The sequence below is a fragment of the Tachypleus tridentatus genome, chromosome 6, assembly GCF_004210375.1.
Source record: "Tachypleus tridentatus isolate NWPU-2018 chromosome 6, ASM421037v1, whole genome shotgun sequence".
In the NCBI taxonomy this organism is placed as follows: Eukaryota; Metazoa; Arthropoda; class Merostomata; order Xiphosura; family Limulidae; genus Tachypleus; species Tachypleus tridentatus.
In genome coordinates this window covers 166,097,500-166,116,617 of record NC_134830.1, presented here as the reverse complement: position 1 = coordinate 166,116,617, position 19,118 = coordinate 166,097,500, and the positions used below count along the sequence as shown (strand labels likewise).

The 19,118-nt window shown below is 33.7% G+C and overlaps 1 protein-coding gene across 1 annotated transcript; it reads right to left on the bottom strand.

The window, feature by feature from the left end:
- Positions 1-1,927: 1,927 nt before the first annotated feature.
- LOC143251806 (tachykinin-like peptides receptor 86C) lies at positions 1,928-17,926 on the bottom strand. The gene is made up of 5 exons (XM_076503048.1): positions 17,124-17,926; positions 12,972-13,187; positions 6,396-6,546; positions 5,198-5,394; positions 1,928-2,717 (listed from the first exon to the last, which is right to left on the bottom strand). The coding sequence occupies exons 1-5, from the start codon at positions 17,711-17,713 to the stop codon at positions 2,558-2,560; spliced, it is 1,314 nt and encodes a 437-aa protein (XP_076359163.1). The 5' UTR covers positions 17,714-17,926; the 3' UTR covers positions 1,928-2,557.
- Positions 17,927-19,118: the final 1,192 nt, after the last annotated feature.

The following is a 19,118-nucleotide window of genomic DNA, read 5'->3' as shown; positions in this document are numbered from 1 at the left end:
GTGAACAATGCGAAAGTTTAACACTAGAAGCGTGGTTTATTCTGAATTTTGCTGGAAGCTGCACGAGGGCTATCTGCGCTAGCCATCCGTAATTTTACAGTGTAAAGACAGCTGGTCATCACCACCCACCGCCAACTCTTGCGCTACTCTTTTACTAACGAATAGTGGGATTGACCGTAATATTATGATGCCCCGAGGGCTGAAATGGTGAGCATGTTTGGTGCAACGGGGATTGGAACTCGCAACCCTCAGCTTTCGAGTCGCACGCCTTAACCCACCTGACCATGCGCGGCCTGAATTTGTTTGTTTGTTTTAGAGCAAAGTCACATTGGGCGATATGCTGCATCAACCTCAGAGACTCGAATCTTCGATTTGAACATTCTGAGTTTATAGATTTACCACTGCCAAGTCGGGGAACAAGTGCGAAAAAACGTATTAAGCAAAGGTAAAGAAGACATTTGTTAAACCTTTAATATCGTAATTCTAAATAACTCCTAGAACAATAAAGTTAGTCTAGTTTTGAAAAGTATAGAAATGTTTACTGAAATTACTGATGATAGAAGTAAGGGTTTCTCAATAAAGGTCGTGTTTGGTGCGCCCGTGATTCGAATCCGCACCCCTCGGATTAGGAGTCAAGTGCCTTAACCACCTGGCCATGCCGGGCCGACATTATAAGCACAAATCAACATTAATATCTGATATTACATTTTACAGGCACTCATATAAGCGTTCAACGTGCTATCACACGACGATTCATTGTACACAAAATAACAAAGTAAACATTTCGAAACAGGATGAGTGTATTAGACTGTTTCCATTCATAAATCAGTATTTTCTTGTATCCTATTCAGTAACTTATTTAGTATTTGCTGCGTTTTTGAGACTGGAAACAATCTCATTTCTATAATTGTGTACAGAAAACCGTTGTTTAATGAAAACTGAATTTTCAATTACCATGTAACGTCCAAATATTTAGTGAGTAATTTGACACCGTACTCCGAATGTTATTAGAATTATGTGGTCAGTTTGATAATTCTTCGCCATATGTGGATATTAGTTGGCCAAATTGACATATTCATATTATATTTAAGTATTAACTAGTCAATTTGACATTATTACACAAAAGTTTAATTAAAGTTAAATTACCTAACTTTACTAACTATTTAATTTCGGCTTTTTTTATATATTACAGTAAATGACCCGCCATGGCAAGGTGATTATGTCACTCGACTCGTAATCCGAAGGTCGCGGGTTCGAATCCCCGTCACACCAAACATGCTTGCCCTTTCAGCTGTGGGGACGTTATAAGGTGATGCTCAATCCCACTATTAGTTGGTAAAAGAGTAGCCCAAGACTTGGTGGTGGGTGATGATAACTAGCTGCCTTCCTTCTAGTCTTACATTGTTAAATTACGGACGGCTAGCGCAGATAGCCCTCGTGTAGCTTGGCGCGAAATTCAGAAAGCAAACGTCTCCAGCAAGAAGTCGAAATCAAACACTTGGCAAAGTGCCATTAAGTTTGTAGTCCAAGTTTACAGTAGTACATTTTTCATGAAACATAATGGGGCAAATTTAACATAACACCAATTTACCTAAATATTAGTTTACCAGTTTGACATTCTCATACGTAAAATGACTGATACTAATTCGGGAAGGGGAGGACATAAATATTAACTGCAAAATTAACACTCTATCAGGATATGCAACACTATTTCGCCAGCTATAAATATAAGATACTTTGACGTTCATAAACAAAGGCTAAACTACTTTACAATACATGGATTACCTGATCGATAGAACCACTGTATAAGTTCTAACTTTACCATCTTAATTCTATTTGAAAAAAAAAATGACTATTAACTCAGTAATTTAACACTATCTGGCAAAAAAAAAAATAAAAAAATAAACTGACAAGTTTCATAGTACTTGTTAAATATATATGGATTAAAAGTCTAGTCACTTTCATTAAATACATAGATAAGTGGATCAAGGTTTCACAGTTTCGAGAAACTTCGATAACAATTGACCACAAGGTAACAATCGGTCAAAATGCTTTGTGTAGAGGTATAACAAGTTTCTATATGTATCCTACTTTTTGCAAATCCAATACCACTGTTACCATGGATACAAATAACGAAAATAGTGTTAGTTTTGTTTGTTATTAAGCCAGACACTGCAAAATGGGCTATTTGTACCGTATTTTCAAGGGGTATAGAACCCCAGTTTTCAGCGATATAACAATAAATCGAGAGACTTACCGTAGAGTCACTGAGGAGGGTAGGGGAAATATGATGTTAGTAATTTTTAAAAAGTGTTACAATGACTCCCAGAAGACAAGAGAATACCATTTGTTTCAAATAATATATTTTTATGTGGAGGTAAGCCACGTTATAATTCTCCATGTGAACAATGAGCTAAGTTGAACATACGGAGTTGAAATGTTTTATATTTTGTAAGTGAAAGGTTTAGTTTTTTCTTCTTGGAAGGGAGACTAAGCTAGGATATGTTGTTGTTGTTTGGGGTGGAGGCGATATTGGACTGTTTAATAGTCCTGTCTTTCAGTTAAATAAATGACCGTTGACCTCTACCAAAGCATTAAGTTGAATAATATTTATCTGCGGTTGAGCCAGGCGGTTCCTTCGGGTTGGGACTGGATTGTGTCTGATCTGTTGCTTGTCACGCCACCTGCATACAGCTTCTTGAAAGTAGCGTTTGAATCTAGGATTAAAATATTCGTAATATATAAATGCTGATAAAAACCTTTTATTTATAATAACAACAGAGAAAGTACATTCACTTTGTAAGATTCATCATTACGACTGTCTTGATGACAAAAGATGACTCCTCAGTAAATGTTCTATTGCATTACTTCAAGTTTCATAAGGACGTGGCCCCAACATGGTCAGGTGGTTAAGGCACTCGACTCCTAATCTGAGGTTTGCGGGTTCGAATCCCCGTCACATCAAACATGTTAGTCACTTCAGCCGTGGGGGCGTTATAATGTGAAGTCAATCCCCCTATTCTTTCGTAAAAGAGTAGCCCAAGAGTTGGCTTTGAGTGGCGATGACTAGCTGCCTTCCCTCTAGTCTTACATTGCAAAATTAGGGACGGTTAGCGCAGATAGCCCTCGTGTAGCTTTGCACGAAATTCAAAAAACAAACAAAAAACGACCCTAAGGACGTAACTCTTGTAACATGTACGGAATTAATTAAGTTGTGAGTTTTCTTATCTCCTTCGACAATTATGTCTTAATGTTTATTCTGCAGTGATCACAAGACATTTCTACCAAGTCAATATTTGGGTGAAAATACTTGCACTTTGGAATTTCACGCAAAGCTACACGAGTGCTATCTGCGCAAGCTGTTCTTAACTTAGCAATGTAAAGCTAAAAAGAAAGCAGCTAGTCATCATCACCTATCACAAAAACTTGAGGTACTAAATTAACGAATATTGGATTGACCGTCACTTATAACGCTCTTACGGCTGAAAGGGTGAGCATGTTTGGCATGATAGAAAAAAATGCTACTTTGAAATTGGAACATTTTTTGGAGCAAAACTGTAATAAATGTAAGAGTTTTTCACTTGTTTTTTTCCACTGTGGAAGTAAAGATAAAGTTCAATAGTCAAATGCCACGAATGTAAAATTTAACAAAATAATAATTTAGTGTTAAACTGGCTATGATTCTTGACATTTATGCAAGTTTAGGATATTAGATTAAGTCAATTCAAAATCCCAATTAAAGCAGCTTTAGCTAGCAACAATATCATAGCGAAAATAAGATTTCTTATTATACTGTAAAATAATGTTGTTCTAAATTAACATAAACATTGTTATTTCAGAATACAACTTGTGTTTCAAATAAAGATCTGTGTGAACATTGATTACTATAATTTAGATGCCGAAACCTGGGAAACGTAGAAATCAGTATACCTAAAAGTTCTTATAAAAAGTACGTGACACACAATTTTTATATATGTGACAGTGGACAAATTGAGAAGAATGTTGAAAAACAGGCACAGAAATATATGATCTTATTTTCATAGCATGTTTAACCCTATTAGTGTATAATGTTTCATTAATCCGAACTGTAATTTTTAAAGCATTGTTTTACGTTGTTCTTTTATTCGTGAGTATTCTTACATTATTCCATTAACATATTCGAAACTTCAGTCCACATAAACTATAATGAATTGGTTTACTTCTTCTCTTGACGTTTTACATGGTTGAAACCTGTGCACTATAATAAGTTGCTGTAGTTCTACGCTACAAATGACGTAAATTAATGTAAACGTATCAACTTACTTGTACAAAGTGACTTAATAAAAGCGATAGAAAAGACATATCCAAATAGTCAACGGAAATACAGAACATTTCAACTATCTATTTACCATGAAAAAGAAATACTACACACTTTATTAATATCTCGTATTTATAATCTAGCTCTCACTATTCCAGATAGACAACTTTATGTAACGTCTTTAAAACGTTTTGTCGTCTTGTCGTCTCCAATTTAGCAGTGTAAGACAAGTGAGAAGGCAACTAGTAATCACCACCCACCGCCAACTCTTAGGCTACTCTTTTACCACCGAATAGTAGGATTGACCGTCACATTATAACGCCCCCACGGCTAAAAGCATCTTTGGTGTGACGGGGCTTCGGACCCGCGGACTTCAGAATACGAGTCGAGTGCCTTAACCACCTGGCCATGCCAGGCCGTTTTAGGTTTCCTCGGCCTACATGAAGTCATTATTAAGATCCGAAACTATAGTTTACAACAGTCGTATATTGAGTATAAATAATACTTCATAGAATCAAAATTATTTTGTCTCAAACCTTCCAGCCCAAATGTTGAATTCTGATATTGAACGAAATATTTCATGGACAGTAAGATTTTGACAAAATTAAATGAAAAGTGAAAAAAATTTAGTTTACGTGATTTTTATTACAAATTTGTGGTTTACTTAAAACGTTGATCACATGACGATTATATCTTACATATATTCAATATATGCTTTAAAAGTTTTTATTGTTAAAAGTAACATTTTTAGAAAATGAATAATAAATCTGTAACACATGGTGCTAAACATTTTCTGATAATTAATTCATTTCTTCTCTTACTACGTACTGACGCATCAGTTATGAAAAAAAATGGTTAAGCAGTTATTATAGAATTACAATAAAGGTAATATTTACTTACCTCTGATTGGTCCAGCAGTAGATCAAAGGATTGAACATTGCATTAGCCATAGCTAGCCAGTAGATAGACAGATATAGGTGCTGGACAAACTTGGCCTTAACAAACTCTTTATCGTGGTAGGTGTACAAGAAGTAGATATGATACGGTAACCAACAAACTCCAAATATAACCACTACACCCGTAAGCATGCGCACAACCTGTTAATTTTGAACATAAAAACAAAAGATTTTTTTTCACTATTATTAGCACGTATAAAGGAACCGCTTTCTCTTAAGATGGTTCAGGTGTCAACAGGAATACAATTTGTATCGGATTCTTACAACTATCCGGCGTCTATGGCATTCAGCACAGAAATTCCTGCTCGAACACCAACGTAAATCTCACTGGTTAATTTACGCTTGGGTTTAGTTCTACTTTTACATACAAAAATTGCAGAGGAAACTGTGTAGTGATATCCTTAAATCAAGGTTTGCTGTTGAAGTAATCATTCAGTCCAAACTTACTATTAAACATAATCAGCCCAAGTTTATGCTCTAAAAAAAATAATCCACGCTTACTTTTTATTGAAATCCTGTTGTTGTTTTTTTTAAAATAAGAAAATCCCAGCTTACTGTTCAACATATTACTACGCGTATATTTAGTATAAAGTAAAAAGATTTAATCCAGATCTATTCTTCAAGAACGTATTAACTTCAGATTTACTGTTTATTTTTAAATGCCATCAAACCAAGATTTAATGTCACAAAAACATCAAATATGGATTTACCGTAGAAAGATCTTTAACAGCGAAATTATTTTTAAGAGAAATATTTCAACTCATATTATTTATGAAAAGGTCATAAAGCTAAACATTTGTTTTGAAAACCATTGAACACATATTTGATTCTTGAAACGAAAATTTGCTTACATTTATCAATATAATCATAACCTCGATTTAATATTCTCTGTGCATTATCAGTAATGCAGCATTAACCCTTACTTACTTTATTCCTGAAATTAGTTAAACTATTACTAGTTATTACTTTTAACAGTACACATTACTAATTCTGATTTACTTTATTAATTAAATAATTACAAATGTGAACTTGCCTTTCTTTTCACACCTAAATACGATGTGCAGAAAATGACATATTGAGATTTAATTTCCTATTAATATTATCATTAATATTATCCAAAATGAATACAGAAATATTCTTACTCTTCGTTTTGATTTAATTGTTTCTGGTTGGACTGGTGTGGATTCACCAGCAAGAGTTTGACGCCAGAGAACTCTAGACATTGAGATATATGCCACAGCCATTGATGTAATTGGAAGTCCATAAGTTAAGAGAGAGAAAGCAATGTTGTACCTAGAATTAAGTAAAGACAATATCCAACTGCAAATATACGTGTGTGTATTTGTTACCATTTAGAGGGTAAGCAAAAAAGGGGTCATACATTAAAATCCTATAAGTATTGGGCAGAAAAAAGAATAAAAAAGCCGAGATAACAAATTGCAGAAGTAAGGAATGAACATTAATTGAGATAGAAAGATATCTGAAGATGTAGAACCAACAGAGTATTGTAAATAAACGTAAAAATCACCAGTAAATTAAAAATTCAGAATTAATTAATAATAAAAAACTGGACCAAGTTTTATACCATATCTGACTCCAGAAAGTTTCACAAATAAACTGTCAGGCATTTCAGGGAATATAGGTGCTACTAATCAAAGAAGAAAAATATAAATACCTTAATTAGCAAAATAAACCTATCCTTTAAAACTGCGACCTGGAATCTGTTAAAATCTATTTTATTAGGCGCATACATTTTGGTTTTCAAAGACATGGAATGGACCAATAAAAAAACACAGTCAGAAGAGTTCTTAAGGAACGCCTAAGTTGAAATATTTTATTATTTCTGCTCGTTATAGTTTCTCTAAGTGGCAAAGATACAACGATATCTGGTTTATAGCAATAACTTCCATTGCTAACAGTGAAATCTAATTAAAGGAAAAAGCATTTATATATATCTGCAAAAGTATGTGAATTATTTTCCTTTGATTCGTGTGAGAGATTACAGCGTATTGTAAGCGCCATTTTATGAATTTAATTAGTAGAAAATATAATGTTGGTTAATGAGTAGCCACTGCTTTAATCTAAACTGTTCTAATGGAACACAAGTCTGATCTCATGGGCGCGGCATGGCCAGGTGGTTAAGGCACTTGACTAGTAATCTGAAGGTTTCGGGTTCGAATCCCCGTTACACCAAAACATGCTCGTAACTTTCAGCCATGAGGGCGTTATAATGTGACGGTCAATCCAATTATTCGTTGGTAAAAGAGTAGCCCAAGAGTTGGCGGTGGATTGTGATGACTAGCTGCCTTTTCTCTAGTCTTACACTGCTAAATTAAGGACGGCTAGCGTAGATAGCCCTCGTGTAGCTTTGCACGAAATTAAAAAAACAAACAAACAAACTGATCTCATCTGACAGAGTGAGTACAGTAAAATAGAATGCAATGATAATTTTAAATATATAAATAAAGGATAGAGTTGTGTACGAAGGTAAACATTCCCATCTTTTGTTAATGAAGTAATTTATATTATTGGTGGGATGTTTGTTTTATTTATTTTGCTGTTATACCATTATAAAAAGAATAACCGCAATCTTAGGTTTGCTGGCCCTAGATGTGATAATGAATCTTGAATTGGAGAAACTGCAGTTCATAGCAGAGCGTATGGATCAATAAAGGAATACGTTAGTTCTATATCTGACAAATGATGCTTTAAATTTTATCTTTGGTAAAAAGAAAAAAAAATATCATGCATAAGGAATTATAAACAGCTTGGCCAGGTGGTTAAGGCATTTGACTCGTAATCTGAGGGTCGCGGATTCAAATCCCTGTCGCACCAAGAATGCTCGACCTTTCTCCTGTGGGGGCGTTATAATGGTGTGGTCAATCCCACTATTCATTGGTAACAGAGTAGCCCAGGAGTTGGCGGTCGGTGGTGATGACTAGCAGCCTTCCATCTAATCTTACACTGTTAAATTAGGGGCTGCTAGCGCAGATAGCTCTCGTGTAGCTAGCTTTGCACGAAATTAAAAAAACAAACAAACTCTTACATTTTAAATATTTCATTTTAAATTTGTCTGTTAAAGGAAATAGGTTGGGCAACATTACACGGCTTTGGTTGTATTCTACGCCAACGTTTCAAGAAGATATTGTGAATTAATGGTGAAGAAGCTTATAATCATATATATATATATATGTTAATACATTGATTAAGTCAAGTATAAACTGTTCTTCAAACCGTGAATAGCTGTAGAACCAATAACATTACAAAATCGATTTTTAAAACAATTGCATATAACACTTTGGACATAAAGTCCTTGTTCAAAATAATAATTCGTATTTTCACAAAGATTCTCTAATAATTAATTCATCATTGTTAATAATCAGATTGAAACAGTTTCTAATGGCTCTCTAATATTTAATTAAATCTTGTAACCAGTGTGCCTTACGAATTTGACATTTTTTTAAACAATAAAAGGAGTCGAGTTTGGCACAGGTTCAACTAATGCAGATTCGTTAATATGTTTTTTCTTTGTTGAAGTTTTTTGTTCTTTTAATCTCAATTCTAAATCTCTGTTTAATATAAAGTATGCCACAATTAGCGCGAAATTTCATAAGAAGAACCTTTATCTTCTCGTACTGCTTTATCTATTGATAAAATTACTTAAAGTAACGCATGAATAAAAAGGTTACTTGTCAAGTTAAACAATTATTTCTTAAAGACATTTCCATTTTGTGTAGGAACAGACTGGACATATGGGAGACATATTCTGTGCAACTATAGCTTTGTTTGTATTGACGATATATGTGAAAAATTAAACTACAATGAACAAACAAAATATTAACAAACGCATTAGCTGGAATGTGGCCAACTCGATTCGTTTTATTTTGATTAAAAAATATCAAATTTATTAATCAGATTGATTAGAATGATCAATTAAGTATTAAAAATAATTAGAAGTTGTTTCAAATATGGATTACAATGATGAATTAAGCATTATAGAATAATTAGAAGTGGTTTAAAATACTGATTACAATAATGAATTAAGCATTATAGAATAATTAGAAGTTGTTTAAAATACTGATTACAATGATGAATTAAGCGTTATAGAATAATTAGAAATTGTTTAAAATACTGACTACAATGATGAATTAAGAATTAAACAATGATTAGAAATTGTTTCAAACAGGTTCATTAGAACGATTAATTTAGTATTAAAAATCATCAGAAATTTTCATCATTAAACATTATTGCAATCAAATTGTTAAAATGATGAATAGAACATTAGAGAACCATTAGATTTTTTTAAAATCAGATTGGTTACAGTGATGACTTAAATACAAGATAATTATTAGAAATTATTTTAATCAGAATATTCTCGTTCGTGGTGGTGATTTAAGTACAATCGTCACAAATAATTTTAATCAGATCGATCGTAAGAACGGAGTAAATATTAAAGGATCATAAAATATAGTTTTAACCAAGTTGTTTGTTTTGGAATTTCGTGCAAAGTTACAGGAGGGGTATCTGCACTAGCCGCTTCTGATTAAGCAGTGGAAGACTAGAGGGAAGGTAATTAGTCATCACCATCCACCGTCAACTGTTAGATTACTCTTTTTAGTAGTGAGATTCATCGTCACATTATAACGCCTGCACGGCTGAAAGGGCAAGCATGTTTGGTGTGACGAGGATTCAGACCCGCGACCCCCAGGTTACGAATCGAGCGTACTAACCACTTAGCCATGCCGGACCAAATTTAATAGCTTGTTTATACGATTGGAGTAAATATTAGAGTCATATTAAAAATTGTTGAAAATATAAAAGCATTATTTTAAATAGACTCTCTTTAGAAATTATTTTTTGAAAGTTGATTTTCTAATGTTAATCACGTCACAAGTAGTTAGAAATGTGTTAAATCTTTGTATACACATCTATAAGATGGTTTAGAAGCTTCCCTCTTACTATTCATGTAAGACTTTATGTGTGTCACTGAAGAACGATACATTTAAGATTGCAAAATTTCAGAATTATTTTCGGTTATATTAATTACATTAATTCTTGAAACAAAATTTAAAATACATCCCAAATAAATTTGGAAGTTATAATATGGAACGTAATTATGAAGTGTCCTCATATTTCTTTTAATTTATTGTTTTTTTTTCATTTCACGCAAAGCTTCAGGGGACTATCTGCATCAGCCGTCCTTAATTTAGCAGTGTAAACTAGAGTAGGGGTTCCTAAACTCTTTAGATCAACGGAGCTTCACATCAGAAAGACCTCCTCTGCTACAGCGATAATTCTACAACGCTAAAATCAGGGGTTCGATTCCTGTGGTGGGCACAGCAAATAGCCCGATGTGGCATTGCTATAAGAAAACACACACATCAAAAAGGAAAAGACATTCAGGAGCCTTAATTAAAAAACACACACTAAAAAGTAGAAACAATCGGTCACTAGGAGCAGATAAAGTTTACTTCAAGCTTTTACAAATAATTTTCTTAAACATATCAGCATTTAAAGAAAAAAATGTATTTCTACTTACTAGTTCAAAAATTTATACTTTCAAAATTCATATCAGTAAAAGTTCAGTGTACTTATTTATTTATTAGTGGCTCGGATGGGCTTGCTTTTCTTCTCAAAGTAGTTCAATATTTAGAGTTATGGTCCTTACATGTAAGCACAAATCATCTTCAGTATTTAGCATGTTTCTAAATTTGGTCTTTGTAACTGTATACAGTGAAAACTGTTTGCTCGCAAAGGTATGTTGTTGGAAAACGCATCAAAATTTTCAAAGCTCTGTAACTTATTTCAAGATATTCCATGGCCATTTGAATACAAAATTGTGTATTTTCTTCTTGCTGAAATGTTTTAAGAGTGTAATCAGTTGAAATTTCTGCAAGCTATTCTTTTTCCTTCAAAGGCAAATCGTTGGTTTTTACAGAGTCAACAAAGGGATTTTAAATCCACAGTAATTTTTACTAAATGAGAAGGGAAGTACTCTCCAGTAGTTGTATACAAATCAGATTTGTGCTGCAAGACTGAAACTTGCATCTTCACTTAAGGAAGTTTCTTTCATAAGTAAAAGCCCACTGAGATTTTCGAAGCAATCGAATTCATCCCAAAGTTTTAGCCAACGTTGAAGCGCTTCCCTTTTACTCTGAGCTTTGAAGTACGTTACCCTGGTATCCTGCATTGTAGCATTCACTTCATTTAGATAAGCAAATATGTCCGAAAGGTAAGCCACTTTCTTTATCCAGCATTTCTCCCTTAATTTTATGCAAGTTCAAAATGACCTTCAGATAAAAAGAAACCTATCTCTTCACGCAGTTCGTAAAATCAAGCAAGCACTTTTCCCTGAGAATGCCATCGGACTGCAGTATGAGCAGCAAATGTTTACACAAACTTCCCATATCCTCACAGAGTAAACTGAAGATCCTCGCATTGAGTGGTCGCGATTTTATAAAATTAACTATTTTTGTGACGTCACCTCTTAAGTCTTCTAGCATTAGTTTCATTTTAAGTACATAACGATGAAGACAGCAGTGGATACTCTCGATATCTGGGTTTTCCTTTTTATGCGTAGCACTGCGCTTGAAATTTTTCCAATCGTAACTGCATTCCCATCAGTGAAAATACTTGGCCAAATCTGCCATTGGATCTCATGTTCTTCTGTAAATAAATCGATCAGTTTAAATATTTTTTCGTCTGTTGTTTGAGAAGGCAAAGGTTTGCAAATTAGCATATTTTCTTTAAAACTAGCTTAGTGAATACAGCGAACAAACACAAGCAACATCGCATAACCTGCGACATCTGTTGATTCATTCATCTGAAGCGAAAAAGTTTGACTCGTTTTTACTCGCCTTATTAAGTCCGCTAAGCTTATTGCTGACATATCCTTGATTCTTCGAGAAACCGAGTTGTCAAAAGGGGTACAGAGTTAATGTTTTAAAGAAATTTCTCTACCAAACCTTTTGCGCATGGTTTTATCAAGTCTTCTGCAACTGTATGAGCTTTACCTGCTTTTGTAATAAGGTAACTAACACCATATAAAACAATAAGAACACCTTTGTTGTCCTGATGGACAAACAAACGAAATGTAGTTTTCCTTGCATTTAACTGCAAACACTTTCTTGTGAAATACTCGGAAGTTGGATTTTTTTAAATTGGGAATGTTTCAGCAACTGTGTTGAAAGAAGCCAAATGGACCGGCATGGCCAATTGGGTTAAGGCGTTCAACTCGTAATCCTAGGGTCGCGGGTTCGAATCCCCGTCGCACCAAACATGCTCTTCCTTACAGCCGTGGGGGCGTTATAATGTTACAGTCAATCTCACTATTCGCTGGTAAAAGAGTAGCCCAAGAGTTGGCGGTGAGTGGTGATGACTAGATACCTTCCTTGTAGTCTTACACTGTTAAGTTATAGACGGCTAGCCCAGATAGCCGCCGTGTAGCTTTGCTCGAAATTCCAAAACAAATACGAAGGTAATTTATTTCTTTGGAATTTTTGTTGTTTCATATAAATGGTATTATTTGTACTTTTGAAGATGATTCGCTTTGATGTTCTTTTAGATTAATCAAAAATGTTTCATCTGTTGTGACATTAATCAACATTAATGCAAAGTATAATAAAATGAAAATTTATTGACTCACTCGAACTTAATTGAAACGCGATATTTCTAGTACTGCTAAGCCTAAATCCTTTAATAATTCTATATATACTCACGCATAATCCGATTTCGAAGTTCCTGCAGGGCCATCGGGCCAGATAAGAAGGCAAAGCGTCCTCAGAGTTCCGTCCTGATAAGTATACGTTATTGTGGTTGAGTAAAGAAGTGTGGGTAAGGACAATAGAGCTCCACTTAACCAAATCCCTAAAATAACACCAACTGCAATCTTTTTCGTCATTCTCGGTAACAAAGGACGCAGCGTGACAACATACCTGAAAGAAGAGATAAGAAATACATTTATAAATAGCTACCAGTGCTTTGATACTAATTGTTATGCACCATCCAAGCACTGAAACCTCAATAATGTAAATGTTGTTTTTATCATCTAATCACTATATGTATATCTGTGTGTGTTATCATTTAATCACTATATGTATATTTGTGTGTGTGTTATCATCTAATCACTACATGTATATTTCTGTGTGTGTGTTATCATCTAATCACTACATGTATATCAGTGTGTGTGTTATCATCTAATCACTACATGTATATCAGTGTGTGTGTTATCATCTAATCACTACATGTATATCTGTGTGTGTGTTATCATCTAATCACTATATGTATATCTGTGTGTGTGTTATCATCTAATCACTACATGTATATCTGTGTGTGTGTTATCATCTAATCACTACATGTATATCTGTGTGTGTGTTATCATCTAATCACTACATGTATATCTGTGAGTGTGTTATCATCTTATCACTATATGTATATCTGTGTGTGTGTGTTATCATTTAATCACTACATGTATATCTCTGTGTGTGTTATCATCTAATCACTACATGTATATCTGTGTGTGTGTTATCATCTAATCACTACATGTATATCAGTGTGTGTGTTATCATCTAATCACTACATGTATATCTCTGTGTGTGTTATCATCTAATCACTATATGTATATCTCTGTGTGTGTTATCATCTAATCACTACATGTATATCTGTGTGTGTGTTATCATCTAATCACTACATGTATATCTGTGTGTGTTATCATCTAATCACTACATGTATATCTCTGTGTGTGTTATCATCTAATCACTACATGTATATCAGTGTGTGTGTTATCATCTAATCACTACATGTATATTTCTGTGTGTGTTATCATCTAATCACTACATGTATATCTGTGTGTGTGTTATCATCTAATCACTACATGTATATCAGTGTGTGTGTTATCATCTAATCACTACATGTATATCTGTGTGTGTGTTATCATCTAATCACTATATGTATATCTGTGTGTGTGTTATCATCTAATCACTACATGTATATCTGTGTGTGTGTTATCATCTAATCACTACATGTATATCTGTGAGTGTGTTATCATCTTATCACTACATGTATATCTGTGTGTGTGTTATCATTTAATCACTACATGTATATCTGTGTGTGTGTTATCATCTAATCACTACATGTATATCTGTGTGTGTGTTATCATCTAATCACTACATGTATATCTGTGTGTGTTATCATCTAATCACTACATGTATATCTGTGTGTGTGTTATCATCTAATCACTACATGTATATCTCTGTGTGTGTTATCATCCAATCACTACATGTATATCTGTGTGTGTGTTATCATCTAATCACTACATGTATATCTGTGTGTGTTATCATCTAATCACTACATGTATATTTCTGTGTGTGTAACTAATCTTTAGCATTGTTAATAAGAGTTTCTAGGTTATAACGACTTTTTGTGTCATGTAACCCACACAACATAGGTGTTCAGAAAACAAAGCATCTTCTTAGTGAACAGGAAGAAATAATTTTTCTTAAATTTCCTGTGAGCAGTAGATGGTTCTTAATTTAAGTTTTAAACAGTAGCTGATTCTTAGTTTAATTTAAAACAGTAGCTGGTTTTTTAATTTATGTTTAAAGCAATAGCTGGTTCTTAGCTAAAACTGAAGATATATCTATATTACACATTCATAACAACATCTATCACATAACAATATGTTAATAGTTCCGTAGCAAAGCAAAATAGAATGCTCACAGAAGCCATTCAGTACAGCGAAAAGATGACATGCCAGGGAAAAAGATCGTACCTACCGATCCAGACGAAAGGAAAAATACAACAAGACGAAAGGGAAAACAACTATATAAACTTAGTACTAGAATCGTCCAACACATAGGGAGACACATCTGTAAATTAAAGATATTATATTAAGTAGGAAAAAACATTCTTAGAAAACATATGTTTACTAATATGTTGGATACCATACTCTTCCACAAATTGTAATAGAACAAAAATAAAGATAGGAACATTATTTGACTTGTCTTTCATATAGAAGATTTCAAACTTAGAGCTTCACTATAATTTCAGCTTCAAGTAAACTACTGTATTTCTTTAAGCTTGACTATAAGAATTCTGTGTCAACAGTTTCGTGTGAGCCTCAAAACTGTTTCGCCCTTTTTCTCTGTGTATCGTTTACTATTTCAGTTCTTTTGGTTTATCGTATTACAGTTTTGTCTACGACATATATTTACAGAAGAAAAATATAAGCTCGCAATTAGTGTGTTTGTGTTTGTAGCGAAGCCATATCAGACTATCTGCTGTATCTATTGATGGTAATCGAACCTCTTATTTTAGTGTTGTAAATCTTTGGGGTACTCTCGCAATCAAAGTGCATTTCTTGTGGAATTTATATATATATATATAGTAGTTACCAACTATGGGGATTTTGCTTATAAAAAAGCTACTACTCAGAATTCCAAAACCAAGTTAATGCAGTATGAAATTCATGTCCAGTTTTCTATTTGAATACTTTGTTTTAATGAAATATGTCTTCAAATATTCGATAAAATAAATCAATACTTTCATCTCGTTGGTATTTATTACGTTTGAGAATGGCTGTGGAAAGATTTAAAGCTGTTATTGAAATCTTTAAGCTTGTCAAAACGATGTAATTTTTCTTAGATAACTTTTTTTTTGATACACAAGTTATATCGGACGATATATCTTAGCACGACTATTGTCAGATATAACAAATTATTAATAACTTCAATTACACAGACCTACTAGTTTTAAACTTCATAAAACGTGTTTTGATTTTATTAAAGGGATTTCCATAATTTAGCTACGCAGTGTTCACAAATAATATTCATTTTTTTCTACCGTTTTTTTGTTTTTCTTTATAAATAGAGAGAGAAAACTATTACTTGGAAAGATTATTTTTTTCGTTTACGACTACGAATTTTTATTGTTATGTTTCAGTATTGGAACAATCGATAATATTGTCAAGTCATGATTGGTCCATAGGAATCTACAGCCAGTTGTTGTCACCATTTTAGTCTTAACAAAATGTGACCTAATATCAGTGAAAATGATTCACTTGTGTAAAAAAAATTGTACGTGATGGAAAAAATATGTCATTTTCGGATTCAGGTTACAGGAAATACTGTAGAACATGTAAACATGTCAACACAGTAAAACCACTGCAAGCCGACTTTATCAATACTTCTAAAGCTGATTCTGAAGTTCTCATATTTTTAATTTAAACAAGTTTTTCTGGCGAGTAAACATAAAATAAAAAATAAAAATATCATCTTCATAAAAATACAAAACTTTGGTTTTTAGCTTTGTAAATAATTATTTAGGGAATTAGGTTCCTCTCAGAATGAAAAAAAAAAAAAAAAGTTTTAGCTTCCACATTTCATGGAAAAACAAAAAAACAAGATTGAATTTGCTGCCATTTCTATGCCTTTCCACCTTCTGTAATTCTTTAAGACTTCAAGTGTGTGTGTGTGTTTTTAATCAAAGCCACGTCAGGCTATCTGTTGAGGCCACCGAGGAAAATCAAACCCTTGATTTTAGCATTGTAAAAGACTACAGGTAAAAAAACATTATATACTAGTAATTGAACGTTGTTTTTTAACTTTATAAATACTGAAGTTAATACTTATGTTCATCATTTTTAGAGGATTAAGTTTCTCCGAAAGCAAAAAATTAAATCAGAAAATTGTAAAATATGGACGGAGTTTTAGATCATACCTTTTGTGGGAAAACAAACGTACTTACAAATTTTGTAACTGAAGAAAACCAACTACATGAAAAACAAATTTTCTTATGCTTACTGACGTTTGGTTTGTTTTTATAAATATTTTCAAGTAAGATGTGTCTGTTAGTGTGATGGAATGATTGCTTACCTTTCCAAACTCACTGCCATTATAGTGAGAACAGAAGAGGACACAGTTAGATAAGCAATAAAGGTGTTGATGATGCAATACAGGTGACCAAACGGCCAGTGGCTATTTAGCATAAAAACAAAATTAAAAGTTGTGTTGAATAATGCCATCGCAAAGTCAGCTGTTGATAGATTCACTAAAAAATAATTAGTTACGGTTCTCATTCTCCTGTGTGCCAACACAATCCAGATTGTAATGGCATTTCCAACTAACGCAACCAGAATCATTAGGCCAAATACAATACTCCAGAACATCTGTTGCCACCAGTATAAAATAAACGGGCGAGTGGAAACTTCGGAAGTAGATGGCTTATCGAAACACAACATGAAAAGCTGGATTCTTTCAGTAGCTGTCCAATTTCGGTTCATTTCAAAGATATCTTTATCCCATAATTCCATGCAATCAGAAATGTTTATCGTGATCAACTCTTGCATGTCTGTGAAGTTGTACCGGTAAGACATTTCATCGTTATTTTCAACATAAGATCGGTTTTTCGCGCCACTATACAAGTCATGAATAACACTTAAACGTTTTGTCGAGTTAACCTTCATTTTATTTTCTTCTTTAACCTCTGACCTTGTTTCTGAATATGACGCTCAATAAATCGAACACTTAGAAGCGTAAAGATATAATGCTTTACGAATATAGACACTCAGTACACATGGAATTCAAACAACGTCACGTATTCGTCTGAAGGTAGAGTATATTTGCGCCGATATACGCACTCTGAAAAATTTGAGCAGTGAATAACAAATGAGCGAGGAAGTGAAAGATCTCAGATAACTTGCTTACTTTACGCGCGTATTCCTAGTTTCTGAACAAAAACTCTTTTTCTTTTAGGAAAAAGTGGAAAAGAGCCACCTTTCAAACTACAAATAATCTCATAGTGGATATCACTGAAGCCTCTTTTCTGATTGGTTGAGAAGAAAGAGCGCCTTTCCTTACACTGGAAATTGTGCGATCTGATTCGTGAACGTTCAGATTGAACAAGTAGTAAGAACTATTTATTGTGAAGTGGAAGTACTATCAACTGAACGCGCAGTAAACACGCATGTTTGAGTTTATTAGTTTGTAGTTAAGCACAAAGCTACACAATGGGCTTTCTGTGCTCTGTCTACCAAGGGTACTAAAACCCGGTTTCTAGCGCTGCGATGCCGTTGTGCCACTGGGTGAGCTACACATGTTTGAGATGAACGTTCACCTACTTACTGCTTTTTCATTCACAAGACTCAAGTTGGTAACTACTGTATAGAGTGCTACGTATCTCTAGAACTTTCAAACTTTATAACTAACAGCTGGCGGTGTCACTGCATTAACGCGTCTCTTTCATCTCAGTGTTATATCTTCGATAAAACTCAAACGTAACGCGGAAAAAAAACACACACGAAGAAACAGAACACATAAGGATCTATAAGACGTAACGCGGAAAAAAACACACAAAGAAACAGAACACATAAGCATCTATAAGACGTAACTCGTCCTTGCAACTGATTTAAAATAAAATAAAATTTACCATATAGTTACATTAATGTCCAGAAATAAAATGATTTTCTGTTTGCCTGAGATTTTATATATCTAGCTTTGCTTATCAGTTGTTTTTCTCATTCTAATATTCTTTCTCGATCTTACCATACGTGTAGTCCACAAAGATATTCACACTCTGGCGTGCTGTATCAAAAGATATTCACACTCTGGCGTGCTGTATCAAAAGATATTCACACTCTGGCGTGCTGTATCAAAAGATATTCACACTCTGGCGTGCTGTATCAAAAGATATTCACACTCTAGCGTGCTGTATCAAAATATATTCACACTCTAGCGTGCTGTATCAAAATATATTTACACTGTAGTATGCAGTCTACACAGATATTATCGTAATCACCGTTTTAATGATTCGCTAAAGCATAACTTCTTGCTAAATGATTTATATGCACCCACGTTATTTTGTTCCAGGAG

Bases quoted from the DNA above. Each gene is read 5' to 3' on its own strand.
- LOC143251806 (XM_076503048.1), bottom strand. From the start codon at position 17,713: ATGAAGGTTAACTCGACAAAACGTTTAAGTGTTATTCATGACTTGTAT. The intron at 13,188-17,123 runs GTAAGCAATCAT...CTCTTCTTTCAG, and splicing joins ATGGCAGTGAGTTTGGAAAG to GTATGTTGTCACGCTGCGTC. The intron at 2,718-5,197 runs GTAAGTAAATAT...TTTTAATCCTAG, and splicing joins TACTGCTGGACCAATCAGAG to ATTCAAACGCTACTTTCAAG.